This window comes from Triturus cristatus, chromosome 3_1 (assembly GCF_964204655.1).
Source record: "Triturus cristatus chromosome 3_1, aTriCri1.1, whole genome shotgun sequence".
NCBI classification, from domain to species: Eukaryota; Metazoa; Chordata; class Amphibia; order Caudata; family Salamandridae; genus Triturus; species Triturus cristatus.
In genome coordinates this window covers 392,923,942-392,939,298 of record NC_140583.1, presented here as the reverse complement: position 1 = coordinate 392,939,298, position 15,357 = coordinate 392,923,942, and the positions used below count along the sequence as shown (strand labels likewise).

General features: G+C 46.1%; 1 protein-coding gene across 1 annotated transcript in view; it reads right to left on the bottom strand.

Annotated features, from left to right (window-relative positions):
- Positions 1–12,098, bottom strand: part of GNB5 (G protein subunit beta 5) — a 322,810-nt gene extending 310,712 nt beyond the window's left edge. The window contains exons 1-2 of the mRNA XM_085644176.1: positions 11,997–12,098; positions 7,081–7,224 (exon numbers count right to left, since the gene is read on the bottom strand). Of these exons, the coding sequence (XP_085500302.1) occupies positions 7,081–7,206 (126 nt within the window). The 5' untranslated portion in view covers positions 7,207–7,224; positions 11,997–12,098. The remainder of the gene's footprint in view (positions 1–7,080; positions 7,225–11,996) is intronic.
- Positions 12,099–15,357: the final 3,259 nt, after the last annotated feature.

Below are 15,357 nucleotides of genomic sequence, written 5' to 3'. Positions count from 1 at the left end.
TAATTACACTCCACATAATACCACTCAGCACCACATAATTTACCTCCACATAATTATGCTCTACTTCATATTTCATAAATACACACCACATAAATCCAGTCTATGCCACGTAGCAACATTTCACATAACTACACTTCACACCATGCCTCGTAATACCACTCAACACAATTTTCACTCAACAGCGCATACTTCCACGTCACACAAATTCAACTCTACACATTTCCATTCCACACCACATAATTCAACAACAAACTACATAATTCAAACCAACATCACAATTACACAACACACCACATACTTCCAATCTACACCACAAAATTCCACATCATGCTACAATATTTAACGGCATACCACATAAGCAAACTCCTCTACATACCACTCCACAACACAAAATACCATTCGAGATAATATCACACCAAAACACCCAATCCCACTCCATGACACACAATCCCACTACACATAATTCCAGTACACTCAATACCACACAATTACTATCCACATAATTACACTGCACACCATGCCACATAATTTCACTACACAGATCCAATCCACACAACACAATTCCACAACTAACAATTGCAATCCAAACCATATATGTCCACTTGACACCACACACATTTACTCGACTCCAAACAGAAAACGCATAGGTAAAATACATTGCCCTTTACCACGTCAATAGCTCTAACTCTCACAAATGTGAGACCAATTGCATTGCAATTGCTTGTTTACCTTCCAATGCGTCCCAGCAGATCCTGTTCCTGGAGCTGCAAACCTTCTCCTGCCCCTGTCAGCTCTGTGCTGCCTCCTCCCTTCTCAGAGGAGCAGTGCCCTGTGGATAATGCTCTCTCTGAGGGCCCTCACCCCCATCCTTTTTCCGGGCATGGCTCTGACTGAAGAGAAACAATGTAAGTTGTTACTTTGTTTCTCTTCAGTCCTGGGTCAGCGTGAGGAGCTCAGGGTAGGCTTCACACTGCAGCTGCTTTAGAGCAAGCCTCTCACAGCTCTTTACATACGGAAGACTGGGGGCCCACCCACACCGCAGGGCGGCGGGGGTGTTTGTTACGGCCCTGAGCACATGCTAAAAACATCAGGATGTTCTAATTTTCAGGCTCTTTAAGTTCCTGGATTTGATAAATAATCCTTAGTGAGCAGAAACAGCCAGAGTGTCGACATTTTGAAGTCATAAGTCATGAAACCACCCTCAGGACCATAGATGTTGATAGAGGTTATTTTTTACCGAAAGAGATAAAATAATTAAGTAGTTATAAGCAATCTAAATCATGAATTTTAAGAAAGGCAAGGCAAATGCATCAGTCAAGGCCTAGTAATGTAAAGAATCACTTGAAAAAGTTCTGATTGTAATATGCCGCCTTAGTGGAGGAGCCGCCACTGACCATTGAGAGACCGGCACCAACCTGCCAGCCAATCCGCCGAGGGTGACTTTGCCATAGCTCTCACTACGATCTTCTCCACAACAGAAAATCTGATTCAGCTGGCCTAAGCCATCTGGCTTCCAACGATGTTGAACCCTCTTCAGCTAGAGCCAGCAGCCTTGTCCCTCTGAATGAATCAGTGTTCCAGAAAAGAGTCTAAGTCTGAAGATGGAAATCTTCACCGGGCAACACTCTGAGTAACATTTGATAAACGTAGATGAATTCCTGGCAGTAAACTCCAGACTTTTCACCCTTGGAGATTTTCCAATCTTCATTGACGGCTTCACTGAGACCTCATCCTTCCTTAATCTGTCTTTGATGAGCCTGCCTTCAGATCCAGCATGCAGCCTTGCCCCACTGACGACTTTACTGTCTTGAAAATTGTCTAAGTATGAAGGTAACTTTCCAACTGGGACCAATCAGGGTCTCATATCTGACCAGTGCTCCATCGCTTTGGGGTTCAACCCTTGCCTATGACACAGTCTAGCGAGAACAGTTGCATGCGGCTAACGCTTTGTGGTTTTTGCTGCTATTTTTATTCAAAACTTAACAAATTCACTTCTCCTGTTCTTATTTGAAGTTTGTTATGCTGGTGTGAACTTGTTAATTAAAATACACCTTATTTTTCATAAATTGGAATGGGATTCATATTCAGTTATATTTTTTATTTTGTATTCGGTTTTAGTAATTCTAAATGCTTTACACATTTTTTAAGTTAAGCCTATCTGCTCTGTGCCATAGCTACCAGGGGTTGAGTTTAAGTTTAATCTACTGAAACCTTTACTGGACCTTACAAGTGGGCTACTATCCACCCTAACCAATTATCCACTTTCTAACACACATTGATCCATGTATGTGCTGCCCTACAGGCTAACAACTCTAATGGTACTACTGAAATGTATTGAGATTAGACTACAACAATCATAATACATTGCAATCTTGATGATGAAGGCCGGAATTTCTGCCCAGTATATTAAGTACTGAATGAGTACAATATAGTTTGACAGCCATATAATAGAGGACCAAAAGATTTGCTCCTACAATACTCATAAACACGTAAAGTACAACAGGTATCAAAAACTGCAATAAGCATGCACGAAACGAGCCACCCATTAAGAGAACGCATTTCAGGTCAAGCCTGACTATTAAGACAGCACCCATCATGGACTTGTGTCTTACGGTATGTATGTTTGCATTTCCCAAATTAACTAAAAGTAATTTGATGCCACAGCATGCCCACACAAATAAAGCACTACAAGTATCCATATCAACAATTCACCAACCGAAAAGTAGTACAAAACGAAGGCATTTTGTTTGTTTAATAACGAAATATGAGGCAAGGCATGAATGATGTGCATAAATTAAAAAAAATAATGAAATACTGCCCAGAAAAAAACATATTTCACAGGGTGGAAACCATACTGTGTGAAGAAAACACATTCTTCGTCGTTCTCAGCATATGGAAGCTCTTCTAGATTTGCTCCTCACACATGTGCCATGGCTGACAGAGTCAGTCACTTGGCTTCAAAAGTATGTTTCAAAACAAACTACATTTACCAACCACCCTTAACATTGAAGGAGACTACTTTTATGGTGGATGTGCACAATATGCAGTAGCAAAATGCTGTCACTCACGCAGAAAGCAGCCAATGGCTCAAGTGGGTGGGGTCACTGCTCAATGCTGTATGCTGTGGTGAGCAAAAGCGAGGCGTGAATGACAACTGAACTGACCAATGGAGAAAGAAGGCTGTCCAAAAGCCACCATGTGTAAGCATATTATACATTATTCTATTTTTTTTATACAATAGTCTTGCAAGACAGCTAAGACTTTCAGAGGCCAGACCAAGCTGGGGTATTATAAAACACTGTAATCACTTCAAAAGATATATTACAAGTACCCTTTAGCATATATTTAACATAATGAAATACTGATATGACAGCAATAATCTGACAAATATTTTACACTCCTAGGGAAAAGTGAACAAGATGTCTATGAAATTAAAACTCATACCTTAGTGATGGTACTGAAATTATCAAATACAGAAAGATGGAAGCCAGTTGGCTTCACTGTGATTTAAACTCTTAACCTTCACATCACTTTATCTGTCTGTGGTGTTGTTTGACTGAGCCACCTAGTAATGCTCACTTTATATTAATTGAAGAGTAACTACACATGCACTGCTAACAGCTTTGGGGAGAACTGCTGTAGTTGTAAAACAAATTAAGTACAGGTGTCCAAATTCCTCAAAAGATGCTGTCACTCACTTCCACCACTGGCATCACCCGCTCTCTCATTGGCTTTATCTTCTTCCAATATTGGCTCCACCCACTAACTCCATGTTCAATGTCCAACATCAAAGTGCAGCAAGCGAACAAAGCATTTTTCAATGGAGAGCTTGGGGATTCCCCCCTGAGGAAATGTTGGAAAAGGTGTGTAAAATAGTGCATTTTACAGCACTTTTCTGCTAAAAGGCCACCGGCTCTGAAAGGGTAGTCTGAAAGGGTAGTCATGACATAAAAGTTCATTATGGCTCTACTTGGGTGGAGGGCAAGGGCTGGTGTATGTGAAGAGGTACAGGGCCCACAAAGGGATGGTATGATAAAGATTTTTCAAAGTCATTAATTATTGTTGGGATTGGTGCTTTCTGCAGGGTCATCCCCAAACTTTATGCCTTCATCCTCCTGTTATCTGACCTATTTTTGTTGACTTTTTAGGAGTCTGCGCTCTTTAGCGCTACTATCCAGTGCTACAGTGCTTGGACTCTGTCCTTGAACATGATAGAATTTGCTTAGAACCAATTGCCATATTTAGTTTACTTGTACGTCCCTTGTAAAGGGGTACTACCTGTGCCCAGGGTCTGTAAATTAAATGCTACTAGTGGGCCTGCAGCACTGATTGTGCCTCCCACTTGACTAGTCCTTTAAACATGTCTTAGGTATATCATTGCAGCCTGTGCATCCAATTTTAAACTGCCATATTCGACCTATCAAAGTAAACCTTTTATCAGGCCCAAAGTTTCCTATTAAATACATGTTAGTCACCCCTAGGGTAGGTCCTAAACAGCCCGTGAGGCTGGGTGCATAGCTAATAAAAAGTTGTACATGTATGTTTCTAGTTGTGCATGTCCTGGTAGTGAAAAACTCTTACATTCATCTTTCACTACGACAAGGCCTACCTCTCCCTTAGGATAACATTGAATTTACCTTATTTCAATTATTAAGCTGTAACTTCCAAATGAAAATAGGTAATTTGTTCTTATTTGGTGTCATTGGGATTGTCATGAAAAATCTTCTCTGATGATAAAGTCAGATTTTAAATTACATGGTTTGACAATGCCACTCTTAAAAAGATGGCATTTTCGTGCCTCAGCCATTTAGTGCCTGCAGCCTGTTACTGGGTCACATGACTGGGTGGGAATTTGTGTATTACTCCAAGAGAGCCACAGACAATAAAGAGCTTTGGTGTGCATGTATGTGCCATCACTGGCAGGATGGGAGGGCAGAGCTGGGCCCAGCCCTACTTACACTTGAATAGCCTGTGTCCTGCCTCCACACAAGGTGCTGCATAACCTCTGTAGGTAGTCTGGAGTAGAGGAGGCAGGAAGCCTGTGCACTTCAAAGGTAAACCTCTGAAGCTTCTCCCACTTCAAAGGAGGCATTGGGTATAAATATTGGACCTCAGACACCAACTCTTCAGTACACTTTTGGACATGTGGAGACTGTGCCAGGAAGGAGGACTGCTGTGCTGCTGAAAGGACTGCCACTCTGCTGGACTGCTGCTTTGTAGTACTACTGACCTGCTGTGCTGACCTGCTACGCGCTTACGGGGGTGAGGACTGGACCTGCATCTGTTGAACACAGGACCAAAGAGTGACTCTTACGGCTAGTTGAATGCCCTCCTGTCTAGAGCCTCGGGGACAGAAGGCTTCAACAACCTTGAACCCAGCACCTGGAATCTGCTGTCTGTGAGTACTACCCTGCGAAGTGGTGCCATCCCAGTCCTGGACCCTTGGAACTGGGCCTGAAGATGCTCTACCAGCCCTTCTGTGGATCCAGCAGAAACAATGCACCTCCTCTGCTGAGTGGCACAACACCAAGCAGCTCTGACGCATTGTCTCTGCTGTGAGGATTCTCCCAGTGCAAGACTCCGCATTGACCTTGCATTGGAACTGCCACTCCACAATGCCTCCCTGACTCAGGCCCTCGCACCACAAATGGCAGCCTCAATGACTATGGAGGTTCGCACATTGCAGTCTTGCAGTACGCTCCATTGCGATAGTGCTGAACTTGTGAATTTTGTCCCGGTCTAGGACGACCAAATACCCAGAGTTGGTGTTTTGTACTTTTTGGTGCTATTTTCACTGAAATCTTTAATCTTTAAACTTGCATTTCTCCATTTCTACTGATTGGATTATTGTCGTTTTGGTCTTGATTTCTTTATTAAAATGTACTCTATTGTTTTAAATTGGTTTGGATTTTTTCTTTTGTTGTGTTTTAACTTTATTACTGTTTGAAGTGTTGGATAAATACTTTTAACATTACCTCTAAGTTAAGCCTAACTGCTCCGTGCCAAGCAACCAGAGGGTTGAGCACAGGTTAATGTGTTGTTTGCTTGTTCCTCATCCTGACAAGGCTAGTGGTTGCTACTTGAGGTAGGGTTTCACCCCACAAACCAGTAACCCAATGTATTACAACCATTATCTGTTTTACATACATGTAGAAGACGTCTCTGGGATTCCATTGGATAAATTCCATAAAATGTGAAAAGTCTATACTTTTTTCACGACTTATGGAAAATACGAAAATTTTCATGGGATGACATCCATGGTCATGGATTTGATTAGAAACTGCTGATGTTTTTACAATACCAATAGCTGTGTCTGTACCCGAATAAATATGTTATTGCAAACTACTATACTATAAAATATACATTTGAGCACTTACTACTACTAAGTCAAAAATCGAATAGAAAGTTATTACCACAGTCTAGTCTTTGTAACACAAGGCTTGCTTAATGCCTCGCAGACCCCGTGCAGCAATTGCTACACAGCGAAGAACAACAAGCATATGGGTGCAAGCCCCATTTAATGCGATTTTAGCTCACTGTTCAGATTTAGGCCCTTTCACTCTTGATACTTACCTTTGCTTAAAGTTCCTGCACATGAAATACAACATTGCATAAAAAAATTCAGATAAACTAAGCGTAATGTCGAATATGTAAGGAAGGGGCATCATGACCCACATGGCAATGGCCAGTGTCATCTAAGGATGTGGGGGGGCCTTGTGCAAGAAATATTTTGGGTGGTGCCCTATTTGAAACAACTTCGAATTTTATTACCCATTTTTCGAATTCAAGCGCTATGTTTTCTAACAATATTGAATTATACATTAAATGTTAAGATACAAAAATACACAGAAGTGAACCTTGCAAGGTGGGGGCCCTGGGCAATTACCCACTTTGCCCATGCCTTAAAACATCTCTGGTAATAGCCCCGCACACTCAGCACTAGTGATAAAGAAGGCCTTATTCCTTTTGTGATATGGACATAAGATGTGCGGTGAAGCATATTTGAGCTGCTCTGTTGTTGTTCACATGTGCACTGCGTCGCAGTCTTGTGTGCATAATGCGCAGTGAATGCCTTCATACCATTTCCACGCACAGCCAGCAGACGGTGATAGGCTGAGACCGTTCGTAGACTGTCCTCAGAGGCTTTTCTTTGCGACATTTTGCGCAAGGTCCGAAGACAGCAACTAGAAACGTCTGGTCGCACATCTTCCTTTATATACGGCCCTGAGAGAGGGGGAGAGAACACAAGAGAGCATTAGATCCCGGGCCTCCTCCATCGCCAGAGCAGCGAATGGATTCGATCATAAAGAGACAGCTGCGGCTGGGTAAGCTGGCACTGGCAGTGTGTAATCTCTAAACCCGATAAGCAGGCGCTGCACGGAGCACAGTCCCTGCCACAGGAGTCCTGCATTGATGAATCGCAGACACACAAACCCCGACCGACTCGTGCCTCTTGCGCATGCCCTGTTCACATGCTCCCATCACTGAACACTCTCTATTATTATCGCTTGGCGCCTTTCCATGTACTGTTAAACTAACGCACATTGTGGCTCTAACGACATCACGTGAGTGTTGAAACCTCATGCCCACGCGCAGATTGGAGCTAGACGGGCCTTTTGTTGCTAGACTTCTGATTGGTAAACACGCCGTCCTTTTAATCCATTGACTTCACAGACCTGTACTTCAGAGCACAACGAGACGAGGACATGAAAGCTCTCCAATCCATCTTGCAAGGTGCAAAAATAGGGCATGACGTCTAATGTCATAAGAGATATTCAATTGCTTTGGCCAGTTTTTTGACCGAGCAAACAAGCATTGGCATAGCCACTAGGGGCCCCATTTACATTAGTTGGATGCATGGTAGCGCAGCAAGCCTTCCTGCTGCCCTGCGGTACCTTAAAAGAAAAGGGCAGGGATGCGCATTCCTGCCCTTCTCCCCTGCGCCGGCGCACAAACAGCAGCCCTGCGCCAGTGCAGACACCCTTGCGTCATTTTGCAAGGGTGCCTGCGCTGAGGGGATGATTGTTTTTGTGCAGAAAGAGACATTTTTCATTTCCCACCCTGCACAAAAACAATCATTAAAGGCATTTTCCGTTTTCTATGTGTGCTGCAGAATGCAACACCCATAGAAAGAGCAAAAAACGAGGAGAAACAAAAGTATTTCTCCTGGTTGCGCCTCCTTACGTCTCCCATGGGGACGGGTAGGATTCTGACGCATTACAAGGTTTACGAAATGTAAATCTGGGACTGCATCAAGTTCCATGGATGTTGGTTGGGAGCACCCACAGCAACACCCATGGAATGCTCCTTTCACACAGAGATATGCGTGAAAGGGAAACATATTTACCAGGCCATGAAAGTCACGCAGGGTGACGTTATATGGCCTTGTAAATATGGGGATGCCCATTGTACTGCCGGTGCGTTAATAAAAGTGATGCACTGGCGGCGCAATGGGCTTGTAAATAAGCCCCAAGGTATCTCCATTGGGACTTAATGGCTTATCCAGCGGTTTTTAGCCATGCTGTACATTAACCCCACAGGCTGTGCTGCCCTCCCTATTGATTCCCCCTGCCTGCAGCCTCTGCGTTCCTTCCCATGTCATTTGAGATGCTTCCCACACCTGTGCCCTCTTTGTTGCTCTTTCTCACCCACACCCCACACTTCAAAAACATTATTTTATGCTATTTGTTTTGTTTAATTTACCAATGCAACTCAGTAAAAACCCTCATGCCATTTTGTAGGTGTGTTCATGCGTGTTGCGCCTCCCCTATAAAATGATGTGGCCGCCGCATCATAGCACCGTTTTGTTTTTCTTTAAAGTATGGGGAGTGGGTGGGGAAGAGCAACAAAGAGGGCACAGGTGTGGGAAGCAGCTCAAAGGACGTGGGAAGCAACGCAGAGGCTGTGGGTGGGGGTAGCAATAGCGATGGCGGGGGATGTAAACAACACAGAGGGCTGGGGTCTGGGGGAGAAGCAATATGCGACAGAGGGTAATATGGAGCGGGTGTGGGAGAAGCACATGGAGAAGAAAGCAACACAGCGGAAGTAATAAGGGTAAGTATAACATTGAGGAGGCGTGGAGCAGCACATGGGCAACGAGCACCAACACAGAGCATGACCAGGAGATAAAAATACATGAGGGAGACAACTGGAAAATGTAGGCACTCTTATGGAGTATTTATTCCAAAAAAAAAAGTAGTGCTTAAAAAGCAAGCAGTGGAAGGACACAAGTAATGAGGCCATGCTGCAGGGTAGGGACAAACAAATGAGTAAGCCCACATAAACTAACAAATGTAACCATGCACAGCATTCAAAGGTCTAACTGGAATACATCTTGACTATTTGAAAAATAATTTCAGGTGGCATACCCTATGTATTTCCCTTTGATCCAGTAATGCCAGAAGTGTAGTTGCATCCCCCAATAAGTTGGTCTCTTGGGAGGGTAGAAGTTTTGTTTCGGAGACACTGCTTCACAATGGAACGATCTGGCCCGGTACAGCAGATGCACAGATAAGCACTTGCCCATGCATACGTGATCCGTTGTACGAGCCTGGGAAGAGGTGACAAAACATATAGGGTGGAAGGGCAAGTTAACTGGGAGAACGCCACTCTGGGACTGTGACCAGTTGAAGGAGTTGAGGGCCCTTAGGGAGACTTAAAAGAAATGGAAGATTTTTGGGATTGAGAAACTAGAAGATATATGGAGGGGCCAGAAACTGCTCACATTCACAGAGCTCCAAGGGGAGTATGACTTGGCGGGAACGGAACAGTATAAATGTTTACAATTAGGACACGCATTATACCAGCACATAAGGGAGGGAGACACCCTTTCAGATTATTCCCCTCTGGAGGATAGATTGTTGATGGACCCGATGGTGACTAAGGCCACCTGCTTGACATGCAAAAAGTTACTCTATAACTCTCCAAACCCAATAGATCCTCTCCGGGCGACATGGGAGACGGACTTGGGGCTACTGGAGGATGACAACTGGGAAGAGGCGGTACAAAGTCCCAAAAAAGTGGCAATTCGAGCCAGGTTCCCTCTGGTACAGTTGCGCATATTACATAAATCCTATGCCTCCAGATCATTATTACAAACCCTGGTATATGGATTGTCCGAATTCTGTGTTAGGGAATGTGGTGAAATAGGCACATTTTTTCATATTTTGTGGGAGTCTAAATACATTCATAAATACTGGAAGGGAGTGACAAAAGGTATATCAAAAGTCACAGGAATAACAATTCCAGTGGAATCACGCTGGATGATTCTGTGTTACAGGGGAAGACAAATGGGCGAAATACACAACTACTTGGCTGAAAGTGGCTGTGATGGTGGCTAAATGAAATATAGCCCAAAAATGGGGGGGCTAGACAAGTGCCGGAACTGGGAGCCTGGAAATCGGACATGGACTGGTGCTCTAGGTCAGAGAAAGTGATTTACAAAGCCAGAGGTTGTCCACGTAAATGGGATAACATTTGGGGCGAATGGCAGAAATATCGGGGATATCAGGAAGACTCAGGGGAAAGGGGGGCACGTTCCAGATTAGATTAGAACATTCTGAGAGTGCAATATGGAACCGGTGAAAGGATGATGGCTGTGGATATATTATCAATAACGATGTAATACTCTGAATATGTACTGCGGATATAATGATTGTGTTTTTCTTCTGAGCTTTTTAATAAAATACATATTTTTTAAATACAATGGAACGATCTGCCCATGATATAAAATCCGCCTCTTGCCTTCAGGAAAATGTAAAAGCATGGCTTTATTGTAAATTATTGTGCTCTGCTTCACAGGCTAGCACCAAGAGGCCCCTGGGCATAAGAGCCCTCTGCAAAACCTAGAAATCAAATCAAAGCAAATGAAAAGCAAGCAAATCAGAGTGACAGTAAAGCCAGCCAACGGGAAGCGAAGGCAGGGCTCTCAGGCCACTGTAATCTAACATGAGGTCTTCTCACCACCAGGCAGCTTGCACAGTCAGGTAGGCGAAACCTAAAAAATAGTCTCACATTATTTGGATTGAACGAGGTTCATGAAAAATAGGACACCTTTAGTTTTGAAACCAAAAAAGGGATTGTATCTTTTGAAGCAGAAGAATCTCAAAATGGAGGATTCTACAGCATAAGTGAGGGTGAGTCCCTAACAACCTTGAATGCAGTCCTCATAGCAGCGCGCGTCAGTGTAGCTGTTCCCATAATGGTATTTGAGGAAATTGAAAGTAGATGCAACCGGAGCTAAGAAAGACAAGAAAAGGGAAGGGATGGGCAGGCCCCTTCTGTGACATCATGTTCAAGTGGCTTGTGAGAAGGGCTCTTTGAACTTAATTAATGTAGATTGGCATACAATTGTGAGTTGACGCAACTCTATGAGCAATACACAGGCAAAGAGGTACAACAGTCAATCAAAACGCGCCCTCGCGCGCGCAGGTATTAAATTATACGTGAACCAGTCTGCCGAGGCTCCAGACAGATCCGGGCATTTTGGGGCACAGAGCTCAGCTGAGTCAAGCACGCAGAGCTGAAAACATGACCTGCAGCCCTTGCTGCTGGGGGATCCCCGAAGAGATGAACCTCTGCAGACTCCGGGGGCTCCCCGAAGAGATGACCTCTGCAGACTCCCGGGGCTCCCCGAAGAGATGAACCTCGGCAGACTCCGGGGGATCCCCGAAGAGATGACCTCTGCGGCCTCCGTAGACGCTTGGCATGTTAACAGCCGCCGGGCTGCGTATTAAACCCTCTACAGGAAATAACGTTTTACAACATGCGGCAAAAATATTTATTTTTTAGACCATGTTTTGCCTTTTACACTCTTGATAACACTGTGAACCAAGGTGGAGCAAGGCAGTGACACGGGATAGTATCAAACATATTTTAAACTGCAGCCTCTACGGTTAGCACATAACATGAGAATTTACCATTAGTGAATTTACACTTAAACACTAAAGCAAAATAAGCATTGTTAAATTGTTCGGGCAATGTTATATGGTACATACCTCGGCGGCAGAAGACTCGGTGCTGATTAAGTGGAGCTTCAGTGACTAATCAATGTGTAAATAGGCATCCAGGGCAGAGCGCTGATAATCAGCTTAGCTGGGCATTAGAGCCAAGAATGGCACTTGCTAAGCGAGGAGGCGAGTGCCGAAGCTTGTGGGTTACAAATACAACACAACAAAGGGCGGGACGTGCTCATCCACGGCTATGCACCGAAAGAGCTCGTGTGTATACCATTATGCATTTTAAATTGGTTATCAAAACAACACAGCCAACCATTTGAACAAACAAAATTGAGTGGGAGTCCCGGGAACCCCCCATAATTTCCTTCCACTACACCTGCTATTATTTTTAGGTTCATGCTTACGATGCCCAGAGACAGAGTGGCAACTCTCCTATGGGGATGGGTACAGGAGTGCACCTCAGTGCATCTGGAAAATAGAGAATAATTATTCCATCTGCATGTAGAAGGAAAATAGCAACATAATAAATTTCTAAAAAGTAAAGGGGCTTTTTAGTCGAAATAGGAATCACTGTCAATAAATGTGCCTAAGTCCTGACACATTATACAAGGCACTGCTCATTCAGAAAGTAAACCATGTGATTTTCAGTGCTGTAAAGACAATTGATCAACTAAATAGTAGTATGCAGCTAATGTCTGTATACGATATAAACGAAAAGGCATTTCTATACATATAAAGTGCCCCTTTCGTTTGCAAACAGCGACGACGGCAGCATGCTGGCACATTGCCAGGGGAGGGTGGATATACAGCGCCTCTAGCCCAGAAGATAGATCGAGGTGCTGACATTTGCATTTATTGGATCTCAGAAGGTCTTTGCAGATATGTAGCAATCTTTTTTTTTTTTTTTTTTTTTTTTTTGTTTTAAAAGTTTTTATTGAACAATAATTCGATTACAAGCACGGGCCTACAACCACCAGGGCCGGCCGCTAAGTACAGAATGAAATATACATTTATCAAAGCTGCAGTCGGTTCCCGGGGGTCGGCCCCGTAGTGAGTCCGGATAGTTCTAGAGGCTCAGGAGACTTAGATCAAACAAACACAGAAAACTAAAAGAAAAACAAAAGGCGAGGCATAAAGACAAACGGAGCAGGTCAGGCTTCCTCCGGGGAACTCCAGGTCAGACCATTAAGCAGCACACGAAAGGCAGGAGTACCGGGAGGCTGGGGGCGGGGGGGGGGGCCAAGGGAACTGAACGTCCATATGTAGTCATTCCAAAAGGTGCCCGGATCCGTCAAGGGTCAGGGGGACATGGCGATATCGGTGTCCACCAGGGGGGGCGTACAGATACCCCCGCGATAAGCATTCCATTGCCCCCAGATTCTGCCCCATGCCCCCGGCTTACCACGGGCAACATACACAGTCTTCTCCCTGAACATACACCAGTCCATATTCTCCTTCCATACTGACACGGTGGGCGGCCGCTGGGCACCCCAAAGCTGCGCTATATCTCTCTTGGCAATCATGTTCCCCAGGGCCGCCCACCGAGTCTGAGCCGCACTATAATCATTGGGCTCCCACACATTCAGGACACAGCGACGCACCTCCGGCAGCAGCACAACCCCAGTGACCTGACCCATAACCGTATGTACCCGGCGCCAGTAGTCCGCCACCTCGCGGCACTCCCACAGGATATGGAGAAAGGTGGCACTGAGCCCACAACCCCGCTTACAGAGCCCATCGTCGGAATATCCCATCGAGACCAAGCGAGGACCCGTCACATACACCCGGTGAAGAATCTTAAGCTGTACCAACCGGAGACGGGCTGGAATGGCGACCTCTTTGGGAGACGACAGTGCAGACTGCCAGTCCTCGTCGTCCAATTCCACCCCATCCCCCGTCCAAGCCTCCCGAAGGCGCACCAAGAGGTCAGCCCGATGATTAATCAGTTTCTTATAGATTAAAGAAATAGTGCTGTCCGGGACATGTCCGTCAAGAATGCGGTCCTCGAGGGGCGAGGAAACCGGGATCGTGGTCCCCTCTCCAAAGACCGAGAGCAGGGCGTGTCGAACCTGGGCATAGCGGAAGAACTCCCTGTCCGTAAGCTCATATTCGGCCTGAAGAGCCGCGAAAGTCTTAACCGCGCCCTTATGCCACAGGTCTCCCACTTTGCTGATACCAATCGTGTCCCACTGGTCAAACCCCTTCGTAGTCCAGAGGCTCCCCAGGCGATCGGAGGCAAACAAAGGAGTAGCACATGTCAGTCGCTCACCCCAGCCCGTGGCCGCAGTGGCGGCCCTCCAGATCCGCACAGCAATCTTAGTAGGACCCGTAAGGGTCCGGCCAGCCGAGCGGGAGTACAGCGCCCTGTTATAGTCCCCGCCGGGAAGCAGGAACTTGTCCATCTCATACGCCGGGTTCAGGCCAGGCGCATACGTGGCATGGTTGATGGCCGAAAGCTGCGCGGCCCAATAATACCTGCGAATGTCGGGAAGCGCGATGCCCCCGTCATACCAGGGGAGAGTAAGCTTAGCAAGAGCAATACGCGCCCGCCCGTCCCACACCAGTCTCCTCTGCAGGCTCTCTACCTCCCGAAAGTAGGCCACTGGGATGACGTCGAAGGAATTCTGGAGTGCATAGAGGAACCTGGGAAGGGACATCATTTTGAACAGCGCGGCCCGACCCAGCGGGGACAGGGGCAGCCTGCACCACCGGGCCGTATCCTCTCGCAATCGCCGAAGCGGACGCAGGAGATTCAGCTCATAGCGAGCCACCGGGTCCAGCGAAACGTATATCCCCAGGTACTTAAAGCCGCTCAGTGATACCTGGATCGGAAGCCGAGGCGGTAGGAGTGGAGGACCACCGGAGATCGGATAGACGCAGGATTTAGACCAATTGATCGTGAGACCCGAATTATTCCCAAAGGAAGTCAGAACGTCAAAGAGGACGTTGAGCGACTGCCGCGGTGAGGTGAGATATAGGAGAATATCGTCCGCATACAGCGAAACCCGATCTTCAAAGCCCGGGGCCCACCGGATCCCTCGAAGCGAGGGCTCCCAGCGGAGCCAAGCCGCGAGTGGCTCCAGGGCGAGAGCGAAGAGCAAAGGGGACAACGGGCATCCCTGCCTCGTGCCCCTGCCGAGGGCAAAGGGCCGAGAGACCCGCCCGTTCACCACCACCTGAGCCATGGGTCCCGTGTACAGAAGCTTCACCCAGCCAATAAATCCTTCCCCAAAGCCAAATTTAGCCAAGACAGCCCAGAGGAATGGCCACTCGATGGTGTCAAAAGCCATCGTGGCATCCAAAGAAACCAGCACGGCCGGTTCGGAGAGGAGCTCCGCCCTGGCAAGGGCGCCATGAAGACGCCGCAAGTTAAGAGCGGTGTTACGATGCGGGATGAATC